The sequence below is a fragment of the Indicator indicator genome, chromosome 7 (assembly GCF_027791375.1).
Source record: "Indicator indicator isolate 239-I01 chromosome 7, UM_Iind_1.1, whole genome shotgun sequence".
Classification (NCBI taxonomy): domain Eukaryota; kingdom Metazoa; phylum Chordata; class Aves; order Piciformes; family Indicatoridae; genus Indicator; species Indicator indicator.
The window spans coordinates 72,523-86,085 of record NC_072016.1 but is presented as its reverse complement, the minus strand read 5'-3'; the positions used below and the strand labels follow the sequence as shown (position 1 = coordinate 86,085).

The window sequence follows — 13,563 nt, the reverse complement described above, 5'->3', positions numbered from 1 at the left end:
TACGCTACAGAGGATGCTGGGCAACCTTTATTCCAATAATTTTTAAATGGCAATGTAATATTTAGGTGCTTTTAAGTCATTGTTATATATCATTTTTTTTAAACCTAAATCTGCCTTTGAACACTGTAGCAATCGAAATATTTTCTGTTTGCATCAAACTGAATTAGTATGTCCAGAGAAGGGCAACGAAGTTGGCAACAGAACTGGAAGGCCTGTGAGGCACAGCTGAGGTCTATGGGTTTGCCTTGTTTAGAGAGAAGGAGGCTGAGGGGTGACCCCATGGCTCTCTGCAGCTTCCCGAGGAGGGACCATGGAGAGGGAGGTGGTGAACTCTTCGCCCTGGGAGACCGGGACAGGATGCCTGGGAATGCCTCAAAGCTGCATCAGGGCAGGCTCCAAGCGGACATCTGGAAGCATGTCTTTACTGAGAAGGTGGTCAAATCCTGGAGCATGCTTCCTGGAGAGGTGCTGGATGCCCAGGCCTGTCAGTGTTCAAGTGTTAACAACATGCTTTAGCTTTTGGTCAGCCTTGATGTGGTCAGGCACTTGGGCTAGGTGATGGCTGTAGGTCCCTTCTACCTGAAAATGCTCTATGCTATGCTCTGCTCTCCTAATACAGTAAATGGTTTTCAACTGGATTACAATATTTTCTTGGGGATGTCAGGTCTGTATTTAGTGATATGAAAGAAATCCCAGGACAATCTAATTCCTTTCCTGAGCCAGGATATACTGGATCACTGATGTACCATTGGATAGGTGGTAAGTGGCACTGTGCTGATGAAAGGCTAAGCATTTTGTCAACACTTCATTTCTATTCCATGGGTTGTTTTTAGAGAAAATATTTAACACGTTACCTGCATCTCGTCCTTCATTATAGGGGTCCACAATATCTGACAAACAGTTAAGTGTGAACAATGACAAAAAGAAAACAGAACTGAAACCATGAGGTAATAGTCTGTGAAAGGATACATTTAAAATTATGAGTATCTACATACAAGAAATTGGAGGGCAAATCACGATTAACTGCTGCCTGGAATGAAGAAGAATACATGTGCAGAATTCTCAATCAGACATTACCAGCATTGCATCCTGTGTGAAACAGCTAACACAAAGATGTTCTGAAGGCATTAAAAGCAGCATGGTAATTACCAATGGAAATAGAAAGCATAAGTATTACCTGAAATGCATAAACATACACACATGTGCACAAATACATCCACACACCCCCCAGCATCTACAAAACTGTGCACACTCTATAGAAAATAGAACTGCACTCTGAGGGGAGTGCTGGAGCCCTGGAGGGCTGTTAAACATGGCACATATAATCAGACACCACGAGTTTTCCAAGAAACAAAAATTCCGTCATCATGGCAAAATGCTTATGCGCTTTGGTGATATTCATTTTACTCCCCAACTCGAGCATGCACATTGAGCTTCTCTGCAGCCCACTTGGAATTTTTTAACATTTTTTACACAGAAAGACTACTGAGTTTATTTTTAAAAAGTGGAAAGTTCACCTTTTTGACATTCTTTTTCTGATGAGCTTTTGGGTTTTTTTTTTTAGATATTTCAGCATCTGTTTTAACTTCAGTCTCTGTGGAATTGAGAAGAGGAGGGTTTTTTTAAAAGTTAGAGGCAGTCTTAAAAAGTACAACTTTCTTGAAGGACTTCTCATAGTTGTTAGGATGTAATAACAACAATAAAGTGACTAAAAAAATAAAAACTAATTTCACATCACAGCAAGGCAAAGACATTCCCTAAACCCTCTTGCTAAAAGCAATGACTTGAAAGTGGAAAACAAGCAAGAGATGTGGTCCCTTAAGACATGCAAATGCTGCATTGTGTTACAGATTTAGGACAGAGTTGAACACTGATTACTAAAGCTCTGGTGTGACACACAGAGATCAAGACAGTGTCATAGGTGAATTGAGTTTTTATTCATTGAAGGGATTTTAAAAGAGCACAGGAAATTGTCTTCTCTTTCTGTCAATGTGACCATCACCCCAAGAAGATGTCTCAGCCAGTTATTTCTGGGGTGTGCTGCAAGCTGGTGGGAGTTCTAATACTCTAGCTTACCAAGCATTCAACTGCCTCACCTAACGCTCACTTCACTGAATAGTTTGTACGGGGTGTAAGTGTCTGCAGTAATGAGGTAGGGCCATGAAGCCTGTGGGATCTGGTTTTGCTCATGCATTGCACAAGAATTGCTGGACCGACCTGAGACTTTAATGCTATCTTAGCTATATGGAGAGAAATTACCTCAATGAGTCAAATTTTTTTACATTTGATATTGGGAGCAAAGTCTTTACACTTATGTTAAAAAAATTAACAGTGCAGCTGGAGGCAGCTTTAAAGAATTTAAGTCCATATTTGTAAAACTGAGACTCTGCAAACCACTTAGACTGCACTGTTTCACATAATTCTTTACTATGTGGAGGTTATTTTAAATTAGCTTAGCACTGCAGCTATAATCAGCCTGTGCTTTACTGAAGTAAGTCTACTGCACTATTCATTCCACACTGGAAACCTCTTGTGTGTGGCCACGGCTATTATTTTAATAGAAAGCATCTTGTTGGCTGCCCCGCTGTGCTAATGCAGAGAATGTTTGTCTGACAGTACCTGGCTCAGCCAGGTGTATTCGATTGTAGAGAATCTGGAGAGAAAAGTCTCTGGATACAGAACATATTCCTTTCCCTTTAAAGATGCTTAGGGCTTCCAAAGGCAATTCCATAAATAACTGATCTCCTAGTAACACCACACACAGTTCCAAGTCCAGAGGTGTACCTGAAGAAATGTGACAGGACATGTATGTATAATCACAGTTAGCTGTAAAAACCTCAATTTCCTCTACTGTATGATACCTGAACTCCATTTACTGCAAATTAAGTGCATTATGCTAAAATATTTCCTTTGATACCATTACTCCTAAGATGTTGTCAAACTTCTATGCACATGCACTTGTGAGCACTGATTCTTCAGAAGGAAAAATATCCCCACATTAGCAACCTGAGCTGAAGCTCAAGCAGATGCACTGTATGCAAGAAAATGATGTTTGGAAATGCAGAATTGCCTTAGCATTATCTGGCTAGAGTATAGAGCTGTCAAGGAGCTCTTATCCAATACTAACTCCACCTTTCTGTAGGGAACTTTTGTTTCTGTTCTTTAGAAAAAGAAGGACTGAATGTCATTCTGACAGCATTTTCCCCTTCTACAGAGAAACAACAAATCCATGGAAGACAAGTTAGTCACTCTGCAGAACAACAGAAGCAGCCAGCTGCCAGATTGCAGGATGAAGGTAACAGCAAAAGTGGATCTATTTTTAGCATTTTTTAATTAAGAAACTTCACTGTTCCCCATCACAATGCAAAAAACTCATCCCCAAAGCAAGCCAGAGACTTGAATGCCTTTTCTCTTGGAATGTGTAAAGAGACATATTTCAGAATTAAGCTTGCATTAAAGGCAACCAATCCGTGGGAGTCCACAAAGCAAAAAGCAGGGAAAGACAAAACAAAAAGAGATCAACATACTTAAGAAAGTTCTTTATTTTGGCCCTTCTCTTGAAAAGACTGGCTTGTAATAAAGCCTTTTTTAGCTGTCTGTAATCTGTCTTTAGCTGTCTTCTGAAGTACACTAAAATACTTGCTTTGATATAGAAAATAAACAGATAAAACTATTACTAAAGCCTTTTTCTTCTCCCTGGCTTTGGGAAAAAAAAAAAAAAAGGAAACTAAAGTGACAGGATTTTGCTATAGCTACACACACACAGAGTTCTCAGGAGAGCACATACCCTGCTTTCTAGTGTGTTTGATGTCCTTATCTTTCACTTTTGTTGTTCCTGAGTCAGCTGCTGAAACTGAAGTGCTCTGTGCTCTGGGAAGAGGAGTGACAGTGAAAGTATTATCAGCACTAATACTTGGTATGTAAGCAAATGTTTGCACGGGAAACACAAAGAGGCTTCACTCTCAATGAACTTCTGCACAAAGCATGCACTCCCTTTGGAGCTGCTGTCCTTTGGAAATCCCATCCTTAAGTAGTTGTATTCTAATGTTACACCCTTATCTCCACCTGTGCAATGTGAGCAGAACAGCACTTGTTAGAAATGGTCATTAGCCTCTTGTATGGTTCAATCCTCTCACTCTTGCATAGTCTGCATACACTGTCTTTCAAGATGTAAAAGTTTGTTCAGCAGGGTCTGTTCTTGCTAAACCCATTCCTGTATTTATAGGACTTGAGTCACTGCTCTGTTTTCACAAAGGACGACAAAACAAGTCTAAATGTCTTACCTGACACCAGACAGATCACACTGGGAGAGGACAGGTTTCAGGTAGTCTTCCATCATTTCTAGTATTTCAGAGAAATCTGATGTCACATCATGCCCATTATCATCTGTTTTGACTGGAGGAATCTGTCACACAGAGCGCAGCAAAAACCAGAATGCTCACACAATGCCATTTAACAAGGATGAGTTGTGTACGAAGTCAAATCAGGCTAAACCAAATCATTTGAGACACCAGAAGTGAGCAACACTTCAGCAACCTGCAGTAATGAGCACTGTAACTGAAAGAAGCTCGCACTGAATAAATCAGAATTGTCATCGCAGAACTAGATGTGTCACAGTTGTGTCACCAAAACAATGAAAACTAGGACAGAAAATTCAGTATGATCTGTTATTTTTCATCTTTGTTTTACTGATGGAAAAAGGTCAACACCCATTTTTGTTAATATACTATATTTGATACTGAAAAGTCTAAATTTTTCCCTAGTGGAGCCAAAAGTAAGAGAAAATCAGAATGCTATGACATAGAATTGCACATTTCACATGCAGAAAATTTTCTGTCACCTTGCAGCTTAAAAGCTGATGTGGAAGTTGCAGGCTTTTCCCAGACTGCCTTTGTGCTACACGACTCAAGTTCATCGTGAAAACCAACATCCTTACAGAACTGAGCCATCATCATCTACAGTTTTAGAGTTTTCATACCCACAGGCTTGGATTTCCAAATAGATCTGTCCTTGAAGCAAAATGTTTTTACTAACAGTCTTGTATCACCTGGGTCCAAATAAATAAACAGCTATAGTGCCACAGGTTTTGTGTGCCCTAGAAAGAAACTTTTCTGCATTATAAATCTCCAGCTGAGGTAGTTTTATTTTGATTAGAGAGCTGAGATCAACGATCTTGTTCTTTCCCTTGGAGCAACTGAGGCTTCCATGGGATGTGGGAGGCAATGCACCTTAGCAAATGCACTTCCTGGAGGGACAGCACATTTTCAAGTCAGTTGATCTCATCTCAATTCTGATGAACCACTGAACCTTGCAAAACTACTGAGTGACATGCAGACATGATCACAGAGGTAACAGGATAGCACTGTAACATTACATTGTGAAGCAGAGCACACAGCACTCAGCAGCTGTGGAGACTAGGGATGATACACTTGGAATAAAGGGGAAATTCGGCACCTGGAGTGTTTTGTGGTAGTTCTGTACCATGTTTTTCACTCAATTTTAAACATAAGGCATCAAAGATATTACCTCTTCTGTTTTGGAGACACACTCTTCCACGTTTTGAATGGAAGTCTGTCTAAGATGGCTTTCCACCTTCTGCTGCTTGTAGAGATGCAGCTTTTCCAACAAAACATAGAATGCACCAGGACTCACAGGACACCTGGAAACTTTTGCTTGCACTATGAAAAGGAGAGGAACAGCATCTAATGGCCTTTTGGAGACATCGTGTTTGTACTACGCAGAGACCATCACTATCTGAAGCAATGGCATTCTTTGAGAAGAACTGTTCATGAATACATTTAGCACAACACATACACAGAAATGTACGACAAACAGCTCTCTACAATGACCTCTAACAACTTTGGCCTCCAAATAGACACAATAATTCTCTGAACTGTGATTGCAGACACTGTCTCTCAGCATGAAACAGAGGTATTTAGGCACTGACTTTCCTCTGCTACTAGTAAGAGTGACAATTATTTTTAAATGATTTTGAGACATTACTGACTCCCACAGTGAATGTCAGGAGCCCTCTCACAGCATCAGTGTAATGACTTTTCTCTCTTACCCATCGGCTGCATGGCCCTTCCCTTTTGCTCTGCAGTATTCACTTTTGGCTTCTCAATCAATGAGCTGTACAGATTTGATCTATGGAAAGCAGAAAAACACTGAGTAGATGATTGGACGGTTCAGTCCTGCTTATACAAAGCAAAGTTACTAGATGAGTAACTAGACCCTCTAATGTGCTTTCAAAGACTGTCAAGATGCAATATTTACCCCCACCTTAGGGTGCAAAAACCTGCAAAAGCTAACTGGAGCAATTGAGAAGTGTAAGGAAAGTAGGGTACACAGTCAGTTGTAGCTCAGTTTATGAATAGTTGCCAATTAGGCTGCAGTAATGGCATCATTTGTGGCTTTAGAAAGCTGAATCTGTCACACACCCCTTCAACATCTTCAAGAGCATAAGCCATCAGAGCTGGGAGCTACTAAGAGAATTTAGCATACCTGAAACCTTTGCAGTGACATCTGGAGATTTAAGAAATAATTCAGGAAATCACAAGTACTGAAAAACATACAGCTTTGAGCTGCAGGCAGTTTTATTCATATAAAACCATAAAGATAAATATAATTTTATACACGCTTGAGCACTACCCTGAAATTTACATCCAGCAAAATTAGGAGTAAAAGGCAATAAACACCAACAACTAAAAGAGTGATTATTATCAGGTAAAAAAAGATTACATTTGCAACAAGCAATGCTAAACCAAAATGAGGATATACCTGTCTTCTGAATGCTGGAGAACCATTACACAGAAATTAGAGGGCAATTCATCCATAATGTTAAAATGTTCAACAGGAATACAGAGATTTTTCCATGCCTGTGCAGCAATTCAAAATTAGCATTATTTTAATAGATTTTATAAACACTCATCTAAGTTCTGTCATCAGAAAATTGATAACAATTGTGGGAAAGAAGGTGCTAACATATAAAATAAGTCAAAACAAAGACTCGGCAGATGTCCTGGGGACAGGAGGCTCTGTCTAAACTTGGTCTAGGTGGCCCTGCTTGAGCAGGAGGGTTGGACAAGATGCCCTTCAGTGCTCTCTTCTAACCTCACCCATTCTGTAAGAACTGTAACATATTCCCCTGTCAACATGACATTTTTAGCCAACACACTATCTGTGAAGTTAAAATGCTATCCAATCCTAGGAAAATATTAGCAAAGGAAAGGAACAGAAAAATTCATTTTAACATGATCTTCACAATTTTAGGAACAGACCCCCCACCAAAAGGAACTATACAAAATGGTATTTGCTTTATTTGTCTCCCAGAAAAGTCAACCCATGATTTGCTCCAGAACTACAAATTACATGAATTACATTTTACTGGTTGGTTTATTTAAATTTCCAGTTTGCAATATCCCACTTTAATTGATGCCTAGACTCCTAGGCAGAGTGTTTGTTCAAGAAAAAATAAAATTATCAGGCTCTTTCAACAGGGTAACACTTGCACAGGGACCAGAGCACCTCAAACAGGATGACTGGATGCTGCCCAGGTGGTGACAGTCTCTGTTACATTGGCACCTTCAGCTGGAGTGGGTGAGGCTCACATGGCATTCAAGATTTAAGCCTGCAGACAGGACAACTCTGACATCCAGCTATACTGAACTGGAATCATAAGACAGACTGGAGCTGTATCCTTAAAAACCTCACTTTTGACTTGAATCACACAGCTCATGCCATACAGGTACCGGGGGACAGTACACACGGCAGCAGTAAAAGCTAACTTCTGTTCATCCCCAAGCCAGCCTGTGACTCACACTCAGAAAACAGAATGTTTGATGGCTTTTAAAGACAAGACATGAGATATGCATTTGTGTATGCATGTGCATGGATGTACACATATGGATGTATGCCTGTGTTTATGTACAGACATAGGAGCCCCCAGCAAGTAGCACATCTCAAGAAGTTACCATTGAAGTAGCAGCCAGTTGCTGTTCCACCTTTTTTAGAAGATCACCTGTGTTTCTGTGTTGTTGTAAATGATTCTGAAGATGCAGTAATGCTGCCACCTGAGAGCTGCTGGTGTTAGATGTAGCTGCTAGAAGAATACTCTTCATCGTCAGAGATGCTGAACAGCTCTGTAAAATTTTTGCATCTGTTTATTTTCCATCCCCGTAACAATAAAAGTGCACGCATACTCTGTTTGTTGTAACATACATGTGGTCAAGAAAAACATCTCTTTCTCAACAGGGGAGACGGATTAGCAAAAGCCTGGCTTCTATTTCTGTTCCCAATCCAATGTAAACAGCCTGGTAAGCACAAACAGCTACAACTGAGTTTTGTGTTTGCATTTATCATCTGTGCTCTGGCATTTAGTCACCATAGGTCTGCATGGGGAGGTAATGCCTGTGTTCGGCACTTAAGGAAGCATCTTCTCCATTTCTGTGCCTCTACGGTTATCACATCCCACATTTTAATGGACTTCTTACAAAGAGCAATATAAAGGGTAAGACTATACCCTTTCCTTTCAGCAAACAGACCAATCCTGTCCTTGGAACTGATGCTTGCTAAGAGCTGATGAACTAAGAGCTAAAGTTTGCTGGGTTTTGATTGCAGTGCAGCTGTGGCATTAAACAAATGCAGTTAGGATTGACCAACTCAAAAAGCCAAAGGGAGGCTGAACATTGACATGTAGTGACATGTTAAACCTTTTGGGTTTGTTTTTTTAAATACAAACCTTTCTGGCCAGGATAGTAACTGAATTAGTCTAACTTTTTGCCCAGTAAAAGTCATGACTCATGGTTCTGGTGCCTGGTGCTGCATTCTACTCAGCTTGTTCACTAACAAGTAGAACAGCAAACCATAAACAATTTGCTCTGTACAGGAGTGCAGCAGTAAAGGACTGACCAAGCATTATGAACTGCCACAGATCTGATCACCTTCACCACTTGCCAGCTCTTACATGTAACCATGCCCTGTGCTCTGTATGGTCAGGGTCCATTTTTGCTTCAGTAACTTCAACCACCCTCCTTACACTGCAAAGAAGAACAACACATTAGCTGCATTACCTGGTGAAGGGCCAAAAACTGGCTAGTTGCAATTGGATCGAATTGTTGAAAGCATTCAACCATTTCTAAGCTAGCACGAGCCAGAACATCAGTAACATTATGACTGAATGCAACACCCATAGACTGCAGCAAAGCTTCACTGGACTGAGAAAGGTATTTCTGAGACAGACCATGTTCCTTCTAGATGACAAAGATTAAGGGGTTTATATTAAAACACATATTAATATTAAATAGTCATCTACATATGTCGGTCACTAGTGTGTTATGAAAGGTTAAGTGTTCCTTTTACATTACCAGTTTTAATGATTTTTCTCCTTTTAGTGGAGAATGATACACTTAATGTATGATGAAAATATGCAAATTCAGATTAATTATTTAGCAGGCACCACCATCCTTTACACAACAACAAATTAAAAGCAAAGTTTTAATAAGACACTTCCTTTAACATAAAGCATGTACTTAGCAGAAGAGTATTTAAATTCCAGGCAACATGAGCCATTCAGAATGAGGGCATTTCCTGTCAGTTCTCAGAACAGTTGTTTCCATTGACAGTTAACTATATTTAATACAAATTAACCCACAGATCTCTTATCTGAAGCATTTATTAATTATACTAGTAACACAAGCTCTACAGTCCCAGTTCCTGGTGTGCTTTTAACTGTAGTAGTCAACAAAGATCAGCTCACCATACAATACAACTTAAATCTGGTAAGCATTGTACAAATCTGACAGAAGTTATTTCTTTCTCTGTTCCCAGTCTGCAAGATGCTCCTTCAGAAAGGTGCATCTGTGAAGCAGAGAGAAAGCTGCCTGCTCATCTCCTCCTGGCTGCTACATGCTGGATCAGTGGGAAACCACTAAAGGAGAAATTATTTCTTTCTGGGAGCAAGTGGGAAAGCTCACTCAGGAGCTACCACAGCATGTCTTGAGGCAGGATGGAGATACACAGCAGAACAGTGCTGGACAGCTGGGGGTTTTGGGTGGTTTGGAAATTTTCTTTTGTAAGATCGAATTTATGTTAAAAACATTTCTGTTATCAGTTCAAACAGAACTTATAAGGTAGGGTGCATGTTACTACTCCATAAAAAGGAAGCATTCACATTCTAATGCAAGCACATGTGCCAACATACCTTTAACTCCAGTACTTTCCTCTTACACTTATCATGCTGATGCTGGTCAGTTGGCAAATTGCTGTCTGTCACTCCCTGTTCACTGCATTCTGCTGCCGTCAGGGAAGATTTGGAAATGTCTAATTTAGCTTCTTCCTACTCAGCACAGTACAAAAAAGAATAGTTAGTCATTCCATTGAGTAGGGCTGGATTAATTTCCTTCATGGAAGCCCAGGTGAACATGGAACTCATCTTAAAAGAAATCACCTCACTCTATGGATGTCTTGATGGTGAGAGGTTTAACAATATTATCAGGCATCAATATTTCTCAGTATGTTATGACAACAACATGACTCTCGGATTTTTTTCCTGATATTTGTCTTCAGCTAATTTCTTTTGACATTTAATTTATCACTGAATTTATAATGAGTCAGTCAGCTTTCCTTTTCTTACATGGTGTTCTTCCCACAAGACAAAGGGAACTTAGGGATCTGGGGTTTTAATCTACAGATCATTACTTCTTGTTTGCATGGATTCAAGGACCAACCTACCCCTTAAGGCATTCAAGGAGCTATGTTTTTCTCTTTTGAAAACACTGTGTGGTGGTTTTAAGGCTCTGCCTTTAATTTCTTTTCACAGAATTCGAGCAGAAAAGTAAAAGTATTGTAAATAAATCACAATTGGGTGTAAGAAAGCAAAATACTGATTATTCTAAATACTTCCATTGAGTATTCTAAATACTTCTGTTTGAGAGTCAGTACTCAAAACAAAGTACAGTCTGTCTGTCTGTCTGTCTGGTGTTTCTTTGCTGGGCACTCTGCGTTTCTCTTCTGGCTTTTGTTTTCGAAGACAACATACCGGCATACTGACCTTGAAAAGCTAAGTTTAACAACCTCTCTGCTTCTTGTCTTTCTTCCTTCTGCCAGGGGGTGTCTGGGGAAAGCAGGGAAGGGGGAAGCTTTCCTGGCTGTGGCCAGGAGGGTTTTGTGCTGTTTATGTTAATTGTACATATTTGTAAATACTGTATATTTCTATATATTCATTGCATTCCATTGTAGACTGTAGTTTTTGCTTGTAAAATACAGCTTCATTTGCTACCAAATTGAGCTAGTCTGGTGTTGTTAATGTGGGAGGAGAATTTCAGCCCACCACACTACAACATATTGTAACTAGCATATCTCAGGAATGAAAAAATTACCTACCTGAGGATGGCATGTAGGTGGAAGTGTTTGTCTGAAATTGCTTGGTTCATTATGTTTTTATTACGGCTCATGCACAGTATGTAAAACCTTTTAAATAAAGATTACAATTACACAGCTCTCTACAGAAAGGAACATTGTGGTGTATCAACTTTACACAGAAGAAGGAATTTAAATGCAGAAAAGAACACAAACCGTAACATCTGGCTCCCAGTAAAGCTCTGAATGTACAGGATCTACATCAATGGCAAGCAAATGGAGAGTTTTTCCAGCGAGGTACAGGCATTTGGATTTGATGTCAGGGCAGCCTCTACAAAGAAGCTGTATGTTCGCTAACTGAGCCAGTGCAATATGACCCACAGTGCGCTCCATATGCTCCCAGGCCTACAGAAAACACAGGGCTGTGTTCATTTGGTCATCTATGTCCACATCTACAGAAAGATACTTAAAACTGGTAACGTGTATTTATATACAGATAGGTTTGTTAGATGTGATTGTGCCTTCAACTGCAACCCAGGTGTCATTAACAGATGCACAAATTCATTCACAAAGTATGCTGCAACACCCATGTGCAAACAGCAACCAGTACTGAGGGGAGGGTACTGCTGAGAGCAGTGGGGATACTGTGCTTTCCTGCAACTGCCTTGCCTATTGTGGTTGTCAGAGACAGAACAATGGGCAGGGATTACTGCTTGCTCCAGTGGGGCAACTCTTATGTTCTTATTCATCAGTTCAGTTTTGCAGTTCTGATTAAAACTGCTTCAAAAAGAAGACAGACAAATCTCAGGACTAAATATTTTGGATTACCTGTTCTGCTGCATCACCTTCAGCAGTTCCCCTGAGGAATGCCTCCACGAGTTCGCGAGACGATGCTTCTCCCAATTTTTTAAGCTTTTTCTCAGTAATAACAAGATGAAAAATATCCAAAACAATTTCTACAAGATTTAGTTTCCTGTTAGCTAGTTGCCTCATTAATGGGATACTGATATCTGTAGTCTGAAATTCAGAAGAGAGCCAAATTCTCCTTTCAGATACCTTCATAAATTTATTTGATAAGAAGCTAGAATACTGTATTTCTTTTAACTGAGGAAGCAAATACTTTAACAGTATCACCTCAACAAATCATGGATGTTGTGATGAAGGTGTGTGAGTAACTCAAACTTCAATTCCAATGAATGACAAAGCAATCCAATCAGCTGCACAGAAAAGGAGCAGCTAGGGTTTTGCTTTCATAGCATCAGTCAGGGTTGGAAGGGACCACAAGGATCATTCAGCTCCAACCCCCCTGCCATGGCAGGGACACCGCACACTAGATCAGGCTGGCTAGAGCCTCATCCAGCCTGGCCTTAAACACCTCCAGGGATGAGACTTCCACCACCTCCCTGGACGAGACTTCCACCACCTCCCTGAGCAACCCATTCCAGGGTCTCACCACCCTCATGGTGCAAAACTTCTTCCACACATCCAGCCTGAATCTCCCCACTTCCAGCTTTGTTCCATTCCCCCCAGTCCTGTCACTACCTGACTCCAAAGGAGTTCCAAATGTGCACGTAATGTTTCTGGTACCTGCACAAAAATGCTTGCTTTTTAAACAAGGCAAAGCAGAAAAAGCCCTGGATGCTAGCCTATAATAGCAAAGCAGGCTGCAGGCCTTCATCTTCCACTTTATGGTGAAGAATCTTAAAATTGTGAGGCATTTAGAGAATCAAAAACTTCTCCACATGTAGACTGACAAAGACCAAACAAATCCCCTGATTTCTGCTTCTCTCCTTCCCTTTGAACACTGGAAATTGTTTGGCCATGCAATGTTAGTAATTATACAAAGACAGTACCATGTGGAGCCCTCAGGAATTACTCAAGAATAAGTGAACAGTGCAGCTAAATTACATTTCTTTCCTTGATCAGGAAAAAAAAAACCCATACCTCATTAACTGCAAACAAGCTCCAAACATCACGGAACACTTCCTCTGTTTGACATACAGCCCTCTGAGCTAAGTTATAAGCATCCAGATAGTGACTATGTTTCGCTGCTTTGCTTCTTTCCTGCTTGGCAACCATCCTGAAAAAAAATAATCACAACATCAAAGGAACTAATGTAAAAAAGGGGGATGGGGGGTGTAATGATCTCAATGCTAATACACACATGTAATAAAATTATTAGAGTAATAGATTATTAGCTAATTA

The 13,563-nt window shown here is 40.2% G+C and overlaps 1 protein-coding gene across 1 annotated transcript in view; it reads right to left on the bottom strand.

Annotated features, from left to right (window-relative positions):
• The window catches only part of CFAP46 (cilia and flagella associated protein 46), a 66,738-nt gene that overhangs the window by 4,127 nt on the left and 49,048 nt on the right, over positions 1–13,563 (bottom strand). The window contains exons 38-50 of the mRNA XM_054382303.1: positions 13,303–13,438; positions 12,187–12,375; positions 11,575–11,763; positions 10,202–10,336; positions 9,072–9,251; positions 7,974–8,141; positions 6,781–6,878; positions 6,068–6,147; positions 5,527–5,678; positions 4,284–4,405; positions 3,788–3,870; positions 2,620–2,784; positions 855–890 (exon numbers count right to left, since the gene is read on the bottom strand). Of these exons, the coding sequence (XP_054238278.1) occupies positions 855–890; positions 2,620–2,784; positions 3,788–3,870; positions 4,284–4,405; positions 5,527–5,678; positions 6,068–6,147; positions 6,781–6,878; positions 7,974–8,141; positions 9,072–9,251; positions 10,202–10,336; positions 11,575–11,763; positions 12,187–12,375; positions 13,303–13,438 (1,733 nt within the window). The remainder of the gene's footprint in view (positions 1–854; positions 891–2,619; positions 2,785–3,787; positions 3,871–4,283; positions 4,406–5,526; positions 5,679–6,067; positions 6,148–6,780; positions 6,879–7,973; positions 8,142–9,071; positions 9,252–10,201; positions 10,337–11,574; positions 11,764–12,186; positions 12,376–13,302; positions 13,439–13,563) is intronic.